This window comes from Ambystoma mexicanum, chromosome 10 (genome assembly GCF_040938575.1).
Source record: "Ambystoma mexicanum isolate Mex_15411 chromosome 10, UKY_AmexF1_1, whole genome shotgun sequence".
Taxonomy (NCBI): Eukaryota; Metazoa; Chordata; class Amphibia; order Caudata; family Ambystomatidae; genus Ambystoma; species Ambystoma mexicanum.
This window is the reverse complement of record NC_090932.1, coordinates 952,793,371-952,809,590: the sequence shown is the minus strand read 5'-3', so window position 1 is coordinate 952,809,590 and position 16,220 is coordinate 952,793,371. Positions and strand designations below refer to the sequence as shown.

The window sequence follows — 16,220 nt, the reverse complement described above, 5'->3', positions numbered from 1 at the left end:
CCTTCCCATTGAGCCCTATGGGGGCTCAAATGGGAATGGGGAATGGCTTTTTCAATGGGGACTGACCAGTCCCGCAAAGGTCGGACTACACTGGTAAGTCCCCATTGAAGAAGAACGGTGCCGGTACCATTATTGGAAGCAGTCATGGCGCAAATAGCGCCATGACTACCTCCAATCTCGGAATGAGGCCCAATGTCTCGCTGGAGATATTGCCTGTTTCATGATATCATTTATAAATATATCACTATCACAACGTTATGGCCCAGCCAAGCTTAAACAATCCACCGAATCCTAATTATGTACCTTAAGCGCTGTGATGCCTCAATAAAATAAATCAATCATATCCCCCTCTGAAGAAACCTAATTTGGACCCCAATGAATTTTTCAATTATCGCGTGGTGGCAGTACTCCCTTGGAAAGTTTCCGAACACACCATTGATTGGTTCAGCTATTACTTGTCTGACCGCTGGCAGCAGGTGAATGTAGTGTGGTTCCTCTTACTCTTCCCTCTGTTGTTCAATCTGCACGTGCAGCTACTAATGGCACAATGAGGAAACATGCTGTCGGATTTCAATCATATGCCCACCATACCCAGATCTTCTTGAAATTGGGCAATTTTTAGGACTCCTAAAAATGTGCATGACCTAGAATTGGTTGCGGCTTAATCCCCATAAGACTGAAGTGGCCCTTCTCAGGCCTAAACATCTGATAATGGAGGACTCTGTCCTCCATGCTTTTTGGGTTCAAGATTGTACTTTGCCCCCAGAGAGCCCTGAAGGTTGGTTGTTCCCTGCTGATACAAGCCCATGTTGTGCCCTGACTCTCAGCCACCTCCTGCAAAATCACCCAGTCACAACACGTTTTTCCTCTTCGTAAACAGGTATGCAACCCCATTTCTGATAGTGAAAAGACTAGCATTTGCTTTCTAATGGAGATAAAACATGTGGTTCTGGGCCCAAACGTCTGATAGTGAAGCTACTTCACACTACCAGACATTAAAGGGCCTTGGTGTTCTCAGATCTATGAACTCAGGCTGGTGGGCCATTGGCAGCTGGTACAGCCCACTTCCACTGCTATTATCAGCTAAGAAAAGCATATCTCTCTAATATTAACTCCCTTCTTTGTGGAGTTAATTTGTCATTACCTAAATAGTGCACTGTAAAAATAACTCCGCAAAACTGCGGGACTTGGTGGAGCCTACAATGATTGCTTAAGGAATTCAAGACAAGCATACACACCCTTAGCACTTATGGAGCTTATATTACTGAAGACAATGGAGCATTTTGAAAATACGTAGGCTAGAAAACAAAGAAAGCAAACATAACTGACTCATACACATAAAATGAATCAAAGAACATTTAAAAAACTTCTGGCCAGCAGAACTATGTCTTGGAGCTGGTTTGGAGGGCAGAGAAGGGTTGGCAAAATGCAGACACATTGGGCTTCATTACAAGTGAGGCCAAGTGAGGCTGTAAGGGATTAACGGCACCGGTAAAGACGACCTTTGCGTGTCCCGCGAGGGGACCAGAATGCTAACAACGGGCCCGTCATTAACGGGCCCGTTAGCATGCTCCCCTTTCCCATTGAGCCCTATAGGGGCTGAAATGGGAATGGGGATGGTCCGGGTCCGTGTTCCCTGAATTGGGAAATACCAGGCACTCCAAAGATTTAAATAATCCATGATTATAATTATTTTTACAAGATGGTCTAAAATTGTTTAATACTCAAAATCCAAAAACCTCAGAGGGCTCAGGGATGTATGTGGCCTGTTAAAGGCAATGCACAAAGGGTCATCCAAGGATTTATAAAAGACATTTCAGATGTAACAGAAAACAAATATAGTAAGGAGTGCTACTGTAGACTGGAAGAATTGTATTTAATGCATGGCCAGAACTTTCTTGCACTAGCAAAAGATTGATGCAATTTCTTTTGAACAATTAACCACCAGCCACACTTCACATAATCTGCTATCAAAACCATGTTACATGGCATCATCTTCTTCCAAAGGTGAGCCTGTTGCCGATTAGGCCTAAAATGTTCACCACAGAACGTGCATAATCTACTTGGATCTTAATTTAAATTAATGTATTAGTAAGATTACATAGTGAGCTAAGCACCTACCCAATGATTTGAAAGTCACGTGCTTCAACACTGGCAGGTCTCTTTCGTACCTGCCCTGTTGAAGAAAGGTGTACTGTTTGGAGGTACTGACACATTTCATTAATGCTTAGAGAAAACTGCATCTTTAGGAAGAGGTTTGTTATAAGGTGATCATTATCATTAATAGAAACAATGTTCCATTGAATCTAAATCTCTGAAGATATGTAAGGATCTTTCCAGATAGATTGAACTATGCATGTTTTATCATGTAAAACCTTTATCTATTTAAATGACACACTGTTCCATTGGACCAAGTATGTGCATTATCAATAAGACCAATACAATAGATATGCAATCATCTTCACCATTACATTAAATTCCCTTCCACAAATCTCACATTATGATATGATATGATATGATATGGCATTTATAACGCGCCTATACACAAGTGTTTCAAGGCGCGACAAGGCAGGGGAAGGGGAACAGAGGAAAGACAGGCAACAATCCAACTAGGCCAGGTGACATTCGGATCACACACGTGCATGGGAAGGGGAAGGAGTGAAGTGTGGTGGCGGAAGGAATAGGGGACAGTGCAGTACATGGGATACAAATAAATAACAAGAGTAAAAGTACGGCAAGCAGGTGGCAAGTGCAAGGATAAGTGCAGACATCTGGTGTGAAGGTCTGTAGTGAGACTGTAGAGATACAGAAAACAGTCCCCCAGTGCAGGGGTTGCCAGGAAGGCAGTGCAGGAGTGTGACTGGTGGGGGAGGGGACCTGGGCCCAGGATCAGAGGGTGGCCAAGTAACCAGTGCAATTTCCGTATCAGCCAGGAAGTCAGAAAGGGAGAGGAGGAGAACAAGCAGAAGCAAAGAGAAAGGTTTTGAGGTGCTTCTGGAACCGGAGATGATCCTCCTCAAGTTTCAGGGATGCAGGGAGGCTGTTCCAGAGGGAAACCCCAGCCGAACTAAACTACATGATCTCCTTTGTGGTCTAAAATGAAATATATATATATATATATATATATATATATATATATATATATATATATATATATATATCATATTGTCATAGTAAAGCATCCACCGATATGTTATCTTACCTTACCTGAGACACAATTATGTCTTAGTGGGCCGAGTGACTGTTCAGAGATTGCTAGGTCACTAGTTTTCTTTCTTTCTAAGGCTGATGAACTGAGTCCCGGTTGGGAATGAATACAATCGTTTACTCTAGGATCTAGAGGCAATTGGGCATGCACTATGACTAACCTCATTTCATGTATACCCCGGTCTCAAAATGATTGACTCAGTTTGTCTCTATTTTGCATCGATTTTGAGCACAGATTTGGAGACACAGGCCTTACATTTTATTGAACAGCCATACAAATTATCAAAGAAACAGAGATATTATTATAAAAGATTAATCCGACAATTTCTCCACTCATGAAAATTATTAGAAACTCTGAATCCCTGGGATCCTGCTGCAACTTTGCATGTTACATTACTAAGAGATGGGTTTAAATATTATGACATTATTTAAAGCCTGAGGACACGATTCATGTGATCTTGAAAGCTGGAAAGCACACATAGGGGCATCACACCAAAATACTGAATGCAAAAATGTTGAACATTTTACTCTGCATTTCACTGCATGTATATGTGTGGGATGGGTTATGGTAATGAATAAGGTATGGGGAGTTTGAGGGTGCATGTGGGGGGACTCCCCCGCATATAATTGTGTGAAGAAAAATAAACCATAGAAAATTTCGTATTCAGCATTTTCTATTCTCAGTTATCCCAAATAGGAAAGTGGCCTAATAAAGGCGTCATCTATGTCAATATCTGTTGATTTTTGCTTTATAAAATAAAACTGCTGTTTGTTTGTCTAACCTCTCTAGAAAATTATTCGAATTATCAGAAACTAGTTGAAGTGTATGATTTATGATTGCTTTCATTAATAACGTTTCTAATATGTATTGTTCTTGTTTTGCTAGTTCAACATGATCTCAAAGAAATCCTAAGTATTTTCATTTGCAGAATATAAATTGAACTCTAGCGATGACAGCAGCTCTAGAGTCACCTTGATCAAAAAGACTTACTGTATAAGAGATAATGATCTGTTAAATCAATTAAATATATCTTAGAAGGAGAACAATTCACAAAAGAAGTTAGTCGTTATGAGTATTTCTGACTTAAACATACCTTTCACTATCAGTAATTCTGACTTAATTTGGGTAAGTCATAAGTACATTTGAATCACTCATAGTAACTCTGTTGTCAATCGATCAAACAAGTACAATGACGTTCACAATACATTCCTTCAATAATCTTACAAGAATTGCCTCCACCAGGGGACAATCTCCCATATATAATAGGTGGTGTTAAAATCCCAATGAACTTGCAGTTTGTTTTTAACATGTCTATTTCAATACAAAGCACATTATAAATTCCTATTTATGGTCTAGTTAGTCAGAGGGACATATAGGGTGTGATCATGTTTCCTCAGTGATAACTTCCTCGCTCCTGTCTGGATTGTGTTTACGTTATGCATGGTAACACCTCATGTCACCTCCTCTCAATCATGCTTCATGTACCTGTCATTTTATGCATGGAGTTCTGCTTTTCACTCTGTGGTCAGCATCTATTGTCTTCTGTGTTTTATGCTGGTGCTAATTGATGTTGCATGCCACATCAGTGTTGCAAAGATGGCTGACTGAAAGCACACGTTTAGAGTGTCCTGGCGCCTTTTCCCATGCTGAAGCCTGTATATGTAGATGCAGATCATGTCATACTGCAAGTAATCCTGCTTGACCTTTGACCTTCCCCTCCTGGCATATTTATTTCTTATTTATGATGGTACTGTGACAACCCATTCCTACACTATATTAATAAATATATTTTATCAGTACAATACCCGATTTTATTAGCAGAGAATCCTCCAATAGGTCTGATGTGAATCAATGTTGTTAAAGAATGAAGTTATGCATGCAATATGCCTTTCTTATAAACATTGCTACTATTGTGTTGCAAATAAAACGTGCATATTAATTTTTCTGTGCTTTGTTCTCAACTTTATTTTATTATCTTTGACCAGCAAAGATGACAGGGGCCCAATGCACAGAATATTGGCTGAACTGACAGTATTTGTTGCATCATTGCAGTGAAACATGTGTTTTCCTTTTAGCAACAGTGTGCACATTTAGCAAAAAGATAATCATGGTGAGACTGATTTTTAAATACATGTGTGTCTCATGTAATTATAATTACCTTGCAACATGTTTCTCACCAATTATCTGTTTATCTATGTGCAATAACAGTGTTGTTGTCACTGGGGTATGAATGCCCAATGACACCTTATCCCTAGGGCTCTAAGATGAGTTAGTCATGACAATTCTTTTTTCAACAAACAACCCCAACAGTTTTTTCTTGGAATGTCCTGTTGACATTTGCTATCTTTTTCTTCAGTCTTGTATATTCTTGAATTGTCTTTTTCCTCCGTTTTCTCCATTTCGATCCTAGGTCCCCTTACAAAGAAACACACAGATGATTTAGGGGATAATGAAGGTGCAGAGGATGAAGGTATCTTGTTTTCCCACCAAACTGATTTGCATGACAAGGATCCCCGAAAATACTTTACCCTCTTCTTTTTTTGACTTCTTGTACCCAGTTCTTAAAGAATTTTTTACCCTTTTTTGATGTGTTTTGTCTTCTTGCTTGTTGTCACTTTTTAAAAGACTGAATGTTTTTAAGTTCTACTTTTTTATGCAAGCCACTAAGTGTCCAGAAGATCTTTTCTTTTTTTCTTGCAAGTCGTTTTTGATACATACATCCATTTCTCTTGACTGATTTTTGTCCGTGAGATAAGAACTAACACTCCCTTTTTATTCTCTCCGTGCACCTTTTTGCATGTTTTCTAACCTTCCTTGTAAATGTATTGATGTATTTTTGTACTTTCCAAATGCACATATGTTTATGGGCGTTGATGGAAGATATCAGATGTGTGATCTACTAGACAAAATGTGTACACATATGATGGGCTGTAAAGTTTCTAATGCAACACATGTATTTCCTGGAAATATAATGTTCTTTTTTTCCAAAGCAACTTATATGTCTCCAGAAAGGTGTTCAATGCAGCATAACAATTATCATGAAAACATGTACTCCAAATGCCTGACAAACAGCATGATACATTCCAACTTCCAAACTACCTTGATAAAGAAGTCACTAAAACTGATGCCACTTAAATCTGTGCAATAAAAGCATAATGCAGCTAAAGACACAATAGTTCATAAAAGAACCAATACTCTTCCCATTATTCGCTAAATGTGCACCAAGATGAATGCTCACCTTTCATTGGTGCTGCGCTGAGCTCCCAAAGTGGAACAGCTCCGAAACATTTCAAGTGCCATCACTCTAAATAAATCATAATTAAGTCGACTATGGGCCTGACTATGGCCCTGGATTACAAAGTGTTTACAAAGTTTTTTTCAACAGGAAAATTGCTGTTAATAAGGGCACCAGCATTTTTACCGAACCGGGCAAACCCGAGTTCGCCGGCAGGGGCTCTGATCTACTGGCAGGCCTGACCTGCCGGTAGATCAGGCCCTTATGGGCAAAGAAATGCTGGACTCACTGGCACTGGTGCTAAAAGTGCCAGTGACTCCTTGGAATGGGACTCCATGGAATGGTAACTTACTTCTGTCTCTGCTGCTCATATTCTGGTAATACCAGGGTATCAGGTGGTGGAGTCCATAGTGGCAGTTTCCCAGTATCCTGCCGGAATTACCGGCGAGGTACCGGGAAACTTGTAATGATCCCCATGGTGTTGGGTTATTCATCTGTGCTGAATATGAGCCTTTGGTTGCAAAAATCAAATATTGATACACTGGCTAATAGTCTACGTTGACTGCTTGACTTGGTGACACATTTACTTACTGCACAATACAACTTTATTGTGGTGCTCGTACTCCCTTGTGATTAATGCAACCACATTATCAACACTTATGTCAATCCATATTATTGCCAAATATGGAAACATTATTAGCATGTATAAGTACCATCCATTACCAATGCCATTGGTTTAATTAGAATGACCTATTCTGACCACCAACAGCTTTACTATCTCTTAACATTCCCTAAATATCCGAGATCATCTGCCACAGAGAAATATAATGGTGTCAGGCTTTGACAATGATTAGTCCGAACATGATTGTAAATGAATTAAATATAATGAATGTCAATGGAGGTATCATGAATGTTTGCCAGTATTCTGGAAACATGGCTGGGTTTATTTGTTCATGTTTCATCATTCCCAGCCTTAAGTCAATGACCATCATTTGTCTTTTCTCAACAGGGTAATGGCACCACTATGTATTTTGTATGCAGGGCTTCACTAATACACCTCTCATGTCTCACACAGAGATTTCTCCATCATTTAAAATACCCTGGACCCACACACATGACTCATGTCACCAGATGACTCATATTTGGAGGTAGGGATATGGGTGGGGGCAGGGTTTCCTAAAGATGTCCATTCCAAAAAACATCTTTGCCCTGTAAACTAAAGTTCAGTGTATTTGTTCTTGTACTGTGCACAACTGGGCAGAATCAACTGCATCTCGGCGCAGGTGATAATTCCAAATCATGTACTAAAAACAGTAGTCGTGAAAGAAGTGGGTAACACCAATTGACAAGATAAGTCTTTAAAGCTTTACCAACAGGCAAATGGGTATTGATTGAACCTAAGTGCACCAGAAGTGAATTCCACAGACCAGGACCCAGGACATAGAAGCATCTGTCTTCCCACAGCACGCATCAGGGTCTTGGAACAGCCAGTAGGCATTGGCTAGTGGGGCAAAGGGAGCAAGATAATTGATGCTCCTGGATATGTTTTTAGAGGTAAGGCAGTGCCAACCATGCACGTATTTGAGAATTAAGCATATCATCTTAAACACTATCCTCTGTTTCAGCGGCAGCCACTGTAGAAATGTCCGCAGTCTGGCAGAGGACTAATGGCACAACAGACAAGTCTTATGTTTCTCTTGAAATAAAGATGTGTGGAAACAGAGAAATTGATATGAGGCCGGGAAGCCCAGAAGGAAACACACCAACACAGGTTACAAAGGAAATACAAAGCGCTTTATTTCAAAGTTACAAAGTTACCAAGGTCAATTGACATACGGATAGCTATGCGGCCCTCTGACTAACACGCGAACCTTCAACGTAAGGTTCGCACTGAAAGTGGGAGAGACCGATCATCGGGATGCTTGGGTTTTTATACGTTTTGTCCTGCATTGGCCAGCCCTCTCGTAAGTTAACCATTCTTGGAACCGTGGCTAGGGTTCGTAGCCAGGTCGAACACACAATTTACATAATTTGATCAGTTCCGCTGATACAGTTACATATTTACACACAGGTTAAAGAGAGGACAAGGTCTTAGTTCGTGACCCTAACAAGTGGTCTGCGGACATATTACTTATTCACGTGTGCAGAGGTCACCATGGCCGGAGTCTTACACAAAATGTCGTTCGGCCTCCATTTTGTGATTCAGGGTGACTTCCACACTGCAAGAGTACCTAAAATGGCGGCTAGATCCAAGATGGCGGCTTACACAATACATTAAGGTCAAGACCTTGCCGCGGAACCTATGTACATGGTATTCTTTAGACAGCTTGGCGTAGGCCAACATACATTTAAACAATGCGATTGGGGTCACAATATTATATCGATTTCCACAGACCCTCCTTTTGGCCTATGCCAAGTGCTAATACATCATTTCCTAATACTTTCGAAAATAACTGATGGCATTATCATCCATAGGTTCCGCATCATTGTCCGAAATGTCAATAGCCATAAAGTTGTTAATAAGAACTTCTTGCAACATGAACTCTTTAGATGCTGTCTTCGGGGTGTATATCTTATGCCCTATTGCGCTCATTACCTGAGCACAACATCCCCCCATCATTCCACATATACTCGGGAGGCATTGAAAACAACAGCAAAGAACTAACAGAATCCCTAAAATACCTAAAATGACAGAAAGCACCTTCCACCCCCAAGATCGTAAAGAATCCCAAAACCAAGTACTAAGGTTCCAGTCTCCTACAGGGATATGGACTTCAGAACTGAGAGTGTGTAAATTCTGAATTGCTTTAAAAATTGTTGGCGAAGAATCTGGTACGAAAACACAACAAGCGGACCCCACTAATTTACATACTCCACCTCGTTCGGCTAAAATGACATCTAATGCCATTCGATTTTGAAGTGCTACCAATCTTATCGCCTTTTGCTCTAAGGTCATATTGTAAAGTATGTCCGTGGTCCGGTTGATCGTTTTCTCCAACACCCTCGCTAATCCCCTAATGTTTTCTGAATTCGCTATTTGTCCCCAAAAGGGCACTACTGATTTGGCTATATCCCCAAACACTTGTCCAGGGGTGTCTCCATTACTATCCCGTCGCGGGCGAGCCTTAGATACCTCTAAGGTACTGGCTATAAATACACCTGGTAACAATATCCCTAAATAACAAGTCCCCTGCCAATCCTTCGGCAACCAGGGAAAAGCTAAACTACCACAAACAAAATAAACGGGTCCCCCTACATACAAAGGCCTATTTTCCCCAGTCAAGTTTACAGTGTTTACACAAGGCTCAAAGTCTCCCATTGGCCTAGTGCCATTTCTTTGTACACAGAAAGGAACTGAATCAGGACTATGATTCACAGAATAAGAAGGAGGCATGGCATCCTTATTGCCTATCAGAGCCATCTTAAAAGAAACTAGATTTTGGAAAGGAAAAGAAAGTTTATCAGACGGCCTAATAGAAGCGACGATAGGTTTACTTCTATCTGCGAAAAGCGAGCATCCCAGGGGAGTCAATTCACGTTTTTCAAATTCATTCAAATTAGTCCCATCAAAGTTCCCTGAGATGCTATCATTCCATCGGCCGAAGAAGAGTGCTCTAAGAGAGGCATAGCAAGAAGTTGTTAAAGGTAAGGGATGTATATACCATCCCAGTCCCTTGTTCCCATGTTGTGGTAAGTGAGTGCAGATCCAACAATTACTCTTATTAAAAATAGCATGCGTAGCATTCATCACTATCATCAAAGTGTTATTATGATATTTCTGTCTATGCCGAGAGTCCCTAGTGGACAGAGTGTGAAGGTGTACAGAGGGAGTCAAAACAGTTGGTACGATTTTGGTCGGTAACAGAGGCTTCAAAGGATAAATTTCTTCAAAATACCAAAGTCCCACAGCAGCAGTTGCAAAAATAACAATAATCAGAACGAGAACACAACAGTACGTTTTCGGGGCCCAGGCACATTGTTCATTGTTCGATTTGGTCACCTCCTTGTCTAATAGTTCAATACGGGGAGCAGCGGTGAAGGCGGCAGGCATCATTGTCATCCCGATCGACGGCCCCAATGTTCGTTGCTGGCGGCACTTCGGCCGCGCAATTTCTTAGTCCTTCCCGACCCTAGCCAATAGAACCCTCCTTTTCTTTGTTCGAAAAAAGAAAGACAACAGTACTTCAATCACTCTTTTCCTTCCAGATGCACGACACTCGTGTGGTTCTATTTCCGCGGTCGAAGGTTGTACCCGATGGTACCCAAGTTTGTTGAATCCAAAAGCAAAGTGTCGTCGCTCCCTGAGGGGAGCGTTGTGTCGGTGGCGACGGAAGTCGCAGAGCTCGAAACAAGATTTTCCGGAAGTGATTGATCAAGGGAGTGCGGAGACAAAATGGACGGCTCCCCGAGCTCCTCAGGCTCAGAGAACTTCTCCGACGCACTCACAACGCTGCCTGCTACTCCGAGATCAGAGAGTATAGCACCAGCGAGGGGTTCTGTTTCTTCTGTAGCGTGTGGCGTCGGGTGAGGGATCTTCTTAACGTGTGTTGCATGTATCCAGTTCTTCTTTCCTGCCACCCGCACTGCCGTCCTGGTGACCAACAATACCTGGTAGGGTCCGCGCCAGCGGGGCACAAGACAAGAAGACCTCTCGTAGGGCTTCACCAGGATCCAGCTACCGGGCAATATATCGTGTCCTGGGCCCGTAAACCGTACAGGTAAGGCAGCATTCACCTGGTGGTAAATGAAATACAGATTTTTAGTCAATTGATTACAGTAATCTATGAGCAATACATTATCCACATCCCTCAGGGCTTTAGGTTTAGGGAGACCCCAGATACTAGCAGGTCTTCCCATTACCACCTCGAACGGAGAGAGCCCAGTTCTAGTCTGGGGTGTGGTGCGCATAGCTAACAACACAATAGGTAAAGCGTCGGGCCATTTTAGTTTAGTGTCGGCACATGTTTTTGCAAGTTTGTTTTTCAAAATACCGTTGTGTCTCTCTACCAACCCCGCACTTTGAGGGTGCCTAGCTGAATGAAAACGTTTCTCAATCCCTAGGGCAACACATATTTGCAACATTACGGCTGCGATGAAATGGGGGCCGTTGTCCGACCAAATTATCCTCGGGAGCCCAAATCGAGGGAAGTACTCTTTCACCAGGATCTTTGCGGTAGTCATGGCGGTAGCATCTTTCACAGGGAAAGCCTCGACCCATTTGCTAAAAGCACAAATGATGACAAGAACATATTTCAAGTTATTACATCGCTCCATTTCAATAAAATCAAGGTGAATGGTTTCAAAGGGGACAGAGGGGGGCCCGAAACTTCCCCTTGGAGTCACTGTCCCTTTACCCACATTGTGCTGCAGGCAAATCATGCAATTCTGAACATGTCTCTTTGCAGTTTCCAAAATTTTATCATTCACCCAAACCTGCTGTAATATCTTCGTAATTTGCTGGGCACACACATGTGTTGGACCATGTGCCATTGTAACCATTGCTAACACATAAGAATCAGGAAGTAACCATTTCCCGTCGGATGCGTCCACCCAACACCCTTCATCATCCAATTTTCCCATGCCTTCAGCCCACTTCCTAGACTCTTCAACGGAGGCATCAGTCTGCATATCTCGCACAGACCCAATGCCTTCATCTATTATACAAACATCTCTCACTTCCCTCGAGGTGTACATGTCTGTGCTAAGGTCTGTAGCTGTTTGTCTAGCTATCAAATCTGCAAAAGCATTTCCTCTTCCCACATTGTCTATGACCTTGCGATGTGCTGCACATTTCATGATTGCTAATTGTTCAGGGAGTGAGAGCGCTGAAAGTAGTTGTACTATTAAGGGACCATGCTGAATCTTGGTCCCATGTGAGGTCAGAAACCCTCTTTCCGACCACAGTTTTCCGAAGTTGTGAGCCACCCCAAAGGCGTACTGGCTATCCGTATAAATATTGACTCTATGCCCTTGGGAGAGTTCACAAGCGCGGGTCAACGCTATAATCTCCGCAGCTTGTGCGGAGTTATGCGGAATCCTTTTAGTTTCAACAATTTTGTTCAAAGTGGTAACTGCATAAGCAGCTGTAGATGTGCCATTCGGAAGTTTGAAGCAGGAGCCATCACAAAACAGCTCCCCTTCCGCATTCTCCAAAGGAGTATCTGAGAGGTCTATCCTGCCCTTTGTTTCTTGTTCGGTGGCATACAGGCAGTCATGTGATCCTTCATCACCGCAAACAATATTTTGCGGGAGAGGTAAGAGTTCAGCCGGATTGAGAACACAACACCTTTTAATTTGAATATGAGGAGCAAATAGGACTAATTCGTACCTTGTCAACCGGGCAGAGGTAAGGTGTTGCGTTTGAGTCTTATTCAATAGAATATCAACAGAGTGAGGTACCATCAGAATTAAATCGTGGCCTAGGACCATCCCCTCACTCTGCTTTACAGACGCAGCGGCAGCTGCAACAGCGCGCAGACATCGCGGCAAAGCGCATGCAACAGGATCGAGGGCGGAGGAATAATAGCCGCACGGCCTATTCTTCCCTCCATGTTCCTGTGTTAACACAGACAAAGCACATCCATCACATTCATGCACAAACAACACAAAGGCCTTATCGTAATTTGGTGTACCCAGAACCGGTGCTGAACATAGCGTGGTTTTGAGAAGCTCAAATGATCGTTGATGTTCCGATTCCCATGGCAGTGGCAGAGAAATGCCCTTCTTCGTCAAAGCCGACATCGGTTTTACCACTAGGGCAAAATTCGGGATCCACAGTCTACAGTAGGACGCCATCCCTATCAGGGCTCTGACTTCCTTCTGTGTTTTTGGGACAGACATGCCAGAAATGTGTTTTATTCGTTCAGGTGTCAATCTTCTCCCCTCCTTTGACAGGAGGTAGCCTAAATAGGCAACCTCCTGGCAACAATATTGAAATTTTTTTAGTGAAGCTTTGTGACCATTTTCAGCTAAATGAACAAGCAACAATATAGTGCCTTACTTACAAGCTTTCTCAGAGTCTTCAGCCAAGAGTAAATCGTCTACATATTGAAGCAGCGTGCAAGTAGGTGGCAATTCAAGGGTGTCGAGCTGCTCCTTTAAGGCTCTACTATAGATACTAGGACTTTCAGTATACCCTTGAGGTGCCCTTGTGAATGTAAACGAGCGTCCCCCCAAGGTGAACGCAAACAAATACCTGCTCTCCTCATGTATCGGAATACTAAAGAAGGCGTTTTTCAAATCTACGACACTAAAGTGTGTAGCCGTAGCAGGGATCATTGTTAAGATCGTTGTTACATCAGGCACGATTGGAAATTGTGGGGCTACCACCCGGTTAATAGCATGAAGATCTATTATAAACCGGTACGGAATTGCATTGTCGCCTTTCTTATATACTGGCAAGATCGGGCTATTACATAAGCTACCTGTTATTTCTTCGATCACTCCACGATGTACAAAATCGGAGACAATGCATTTCAGAGCACGCTCACCTTCAATTGAAATTTTATATTGCGGAATGCGCGGTAGCTTAACCCCATGTTTCAAGACTATCTTAACAGGCTCGATGTGCAATATCCCGACATCATTGTCGTCTATTGCCCACAAACATTCTGGGACAATGTCAAACTCGGGAGGTAGAGGTCGAGTCAAGTACTGGGAGTTGAAGGGTTGCTGTGGTGAAACTGTTAATCTTATTCTGTCAGGGGAACAATGAATCACTGCATTCAGTTTCTTTAACAAATTCAACCCTAGCAAATTTTCTCCGCAGTTCGAAGTAAGAAGAAAAGGGCACTGGTCTGTGAAAGGACCCAAAGAAACAGATACCGGCGCAGAAACCGGACAAACAGTTGGTATACCAGAGAACCCTATAGAAACGTTTGTTTGCCCTGACAGTGGGATGTTTGGAACCCTAGAATGGTCAATGGAGCACTTTTGTGCTCCAGTGTCGATCAAGAACTGATGTTTCCTATTCCCCACCAATAATTCAACGTAGGGGCCCTTCTGAATAACGGGAATAGGTAAAGGTTCCAAACGCTGCTTCGGGCAATCCTAGTAAGGCAGAACTTCGTCAAAGGGAAGTTCTTTAGAAAGATAGGCAACAGAAGGGTGATCAAATATATTTCTCGAGTCCATACTCGGAGTCTGATTTTCCCGTGAAAAAGGTTGTTGGGGATCTTGTAGAAGCTGACCCCTATCAGGGCCCCCTGCTCCGGGGCGGCCCCTTGGTCGCCTACCCATACCTCCAAATGTGCCTCCTGACCTCTGATGAAGGGCAGGGCACTGTGCTCGCCAGTGACCTTCCTGGCGGCAATAAGCACACTGATTAATATTTATAGAATTTGGAGGAGTATTTCCTCTTGGAATGTACTGACCTCTAGTCTGTGTTGTACCTCCTCTGGGGTTTCTGACAATTTGCTGCAACAATACCTTAGTCTTTAAGTCACCCCTTCTTTTTTCGATTTTCTCTTTCTCATTATTAACCCGATTCTCATAATACTGAGCCATATGCAAAACCTCTGACTGAGATTTTGCCTGCCAAGCACTCTCTGAGGACATAATTTGTGACTGGATGTCGGGCAACAATCCACGTACAAATTTGTCCACAAACAACCTCTTTCCCGACTCTGTGCCCAAATCCTGTCCACTGAAGTCAGAGAACACTTGTTCAAATCTATTAAAGAATTCAGTAGTACCTTCAGTTTTCCCTTGGACGCAGGCCGTAAGCTTGTCCCAAATAATCCTTTTTTCTGGGATTATAGTTTTTAGTTTAGCAACTATTCTATCGGGTAAGGTAAGTATTACCTGGGGTGGTTTCTCACCAGCTGGTCGTTCCCCATCTATTCTAATCAGATTTACCCATGTATCCCCTAGCCCCGGCACATCATCTACTGTCCGTACCTGTTTCCATACATCAACTGGCAAAAGCACTGGAAATAATAAGTCCATGTCACTTAAGGTGAACACAGAAGACTGTAAGACGGATTCTATTTCTTTATAAAACCCTGTCGGGTTTTTCCTAATATCAGGGACTGATTGTCTAATCGTGTTCACTTCCTGCCGAGAGAACGGGACGTGAACAAACTGCGATACGCAATGTGCAGGGATATCCGTCGCGGGAGTACCAGCTGCCGCGTCGGCGGGGATTTCTACTTTTGGGACAAGGGTCGGAGGGACCTCTCTCATAGGCAACTGAGATATAGGGACCTCCGACCGCTTACTGAGCAATAGGGCCAAATCGAGCGCTAAAGCAGCTGTAGAAGTGTCGGGCGAAAAAGCTCTTTTACAAATACCCAATAACTCTATGGGGCAACCAACCTTCTTCCTTATACATTCCTCCTGTAAGTGCTGTACCATCACTTGGATTACCTTTCTTTGCATCTCTACCGTGTATTGACTATATGTGTCATACACCTCATCTGGCGGTATCGATGAATCCGAGATCCATCGAATCGCGTCTTTGGTACAAATTCGTACTTCCTCAGGTGCTGATCTTCGGCACGAAAGGAACCGTTTCTGTACATATATCCTGTCGTCCTCATCATCCTCGTTTTGTAACCTTTCAAAATCCCTCCTAAACTCAAACAATCTATCAACATGTCCATATACTTTCTGCTCTGTATCCCTCGAGAGTGCCAAAGCATTCAGATCTCTCACCCCTTGTGGGAGATCCAAAGTCTGCAATCTACCCCACATTACACCTAAGTGAATCCCCAGTCCTTCAATAAAACCATTTTTCTCTGAAAAATCGTGCAAATTAGATAATGTTGAAAATACATC

General features: G+C 42.6%; 1 protein-coding gene across 6 annotated transcripts in view; it reads left to right on the top strand.

Moving 5' to 3' along the window:
* Nucleotides 1–16,220, top strand: part of NLGN1 (neuroligin 1) — a 1,353,775-nt gene that overhangs the window by 535,494 nt on the left and 802,061 nt on the right. For 4 of the 6 annotated variants that reach the window (XM_069618716.1, XM_069618718.1, XM_069618717.1 and 1 more), the window contains one exon: nt 5,619–5,678. The exons of the other annotated variants lie outside the window; for them this stretch is intronic. In XM_069618716.1, the coding sequence (XP_069474817.1) occupies nt 5,619–5,678 (60 nt within the window). The remainder of the gene's footprint in view (nt 1–5,618; nt 5,679–16,220) is intronic. 6 annotated transcript variants of the gene reach the window in all.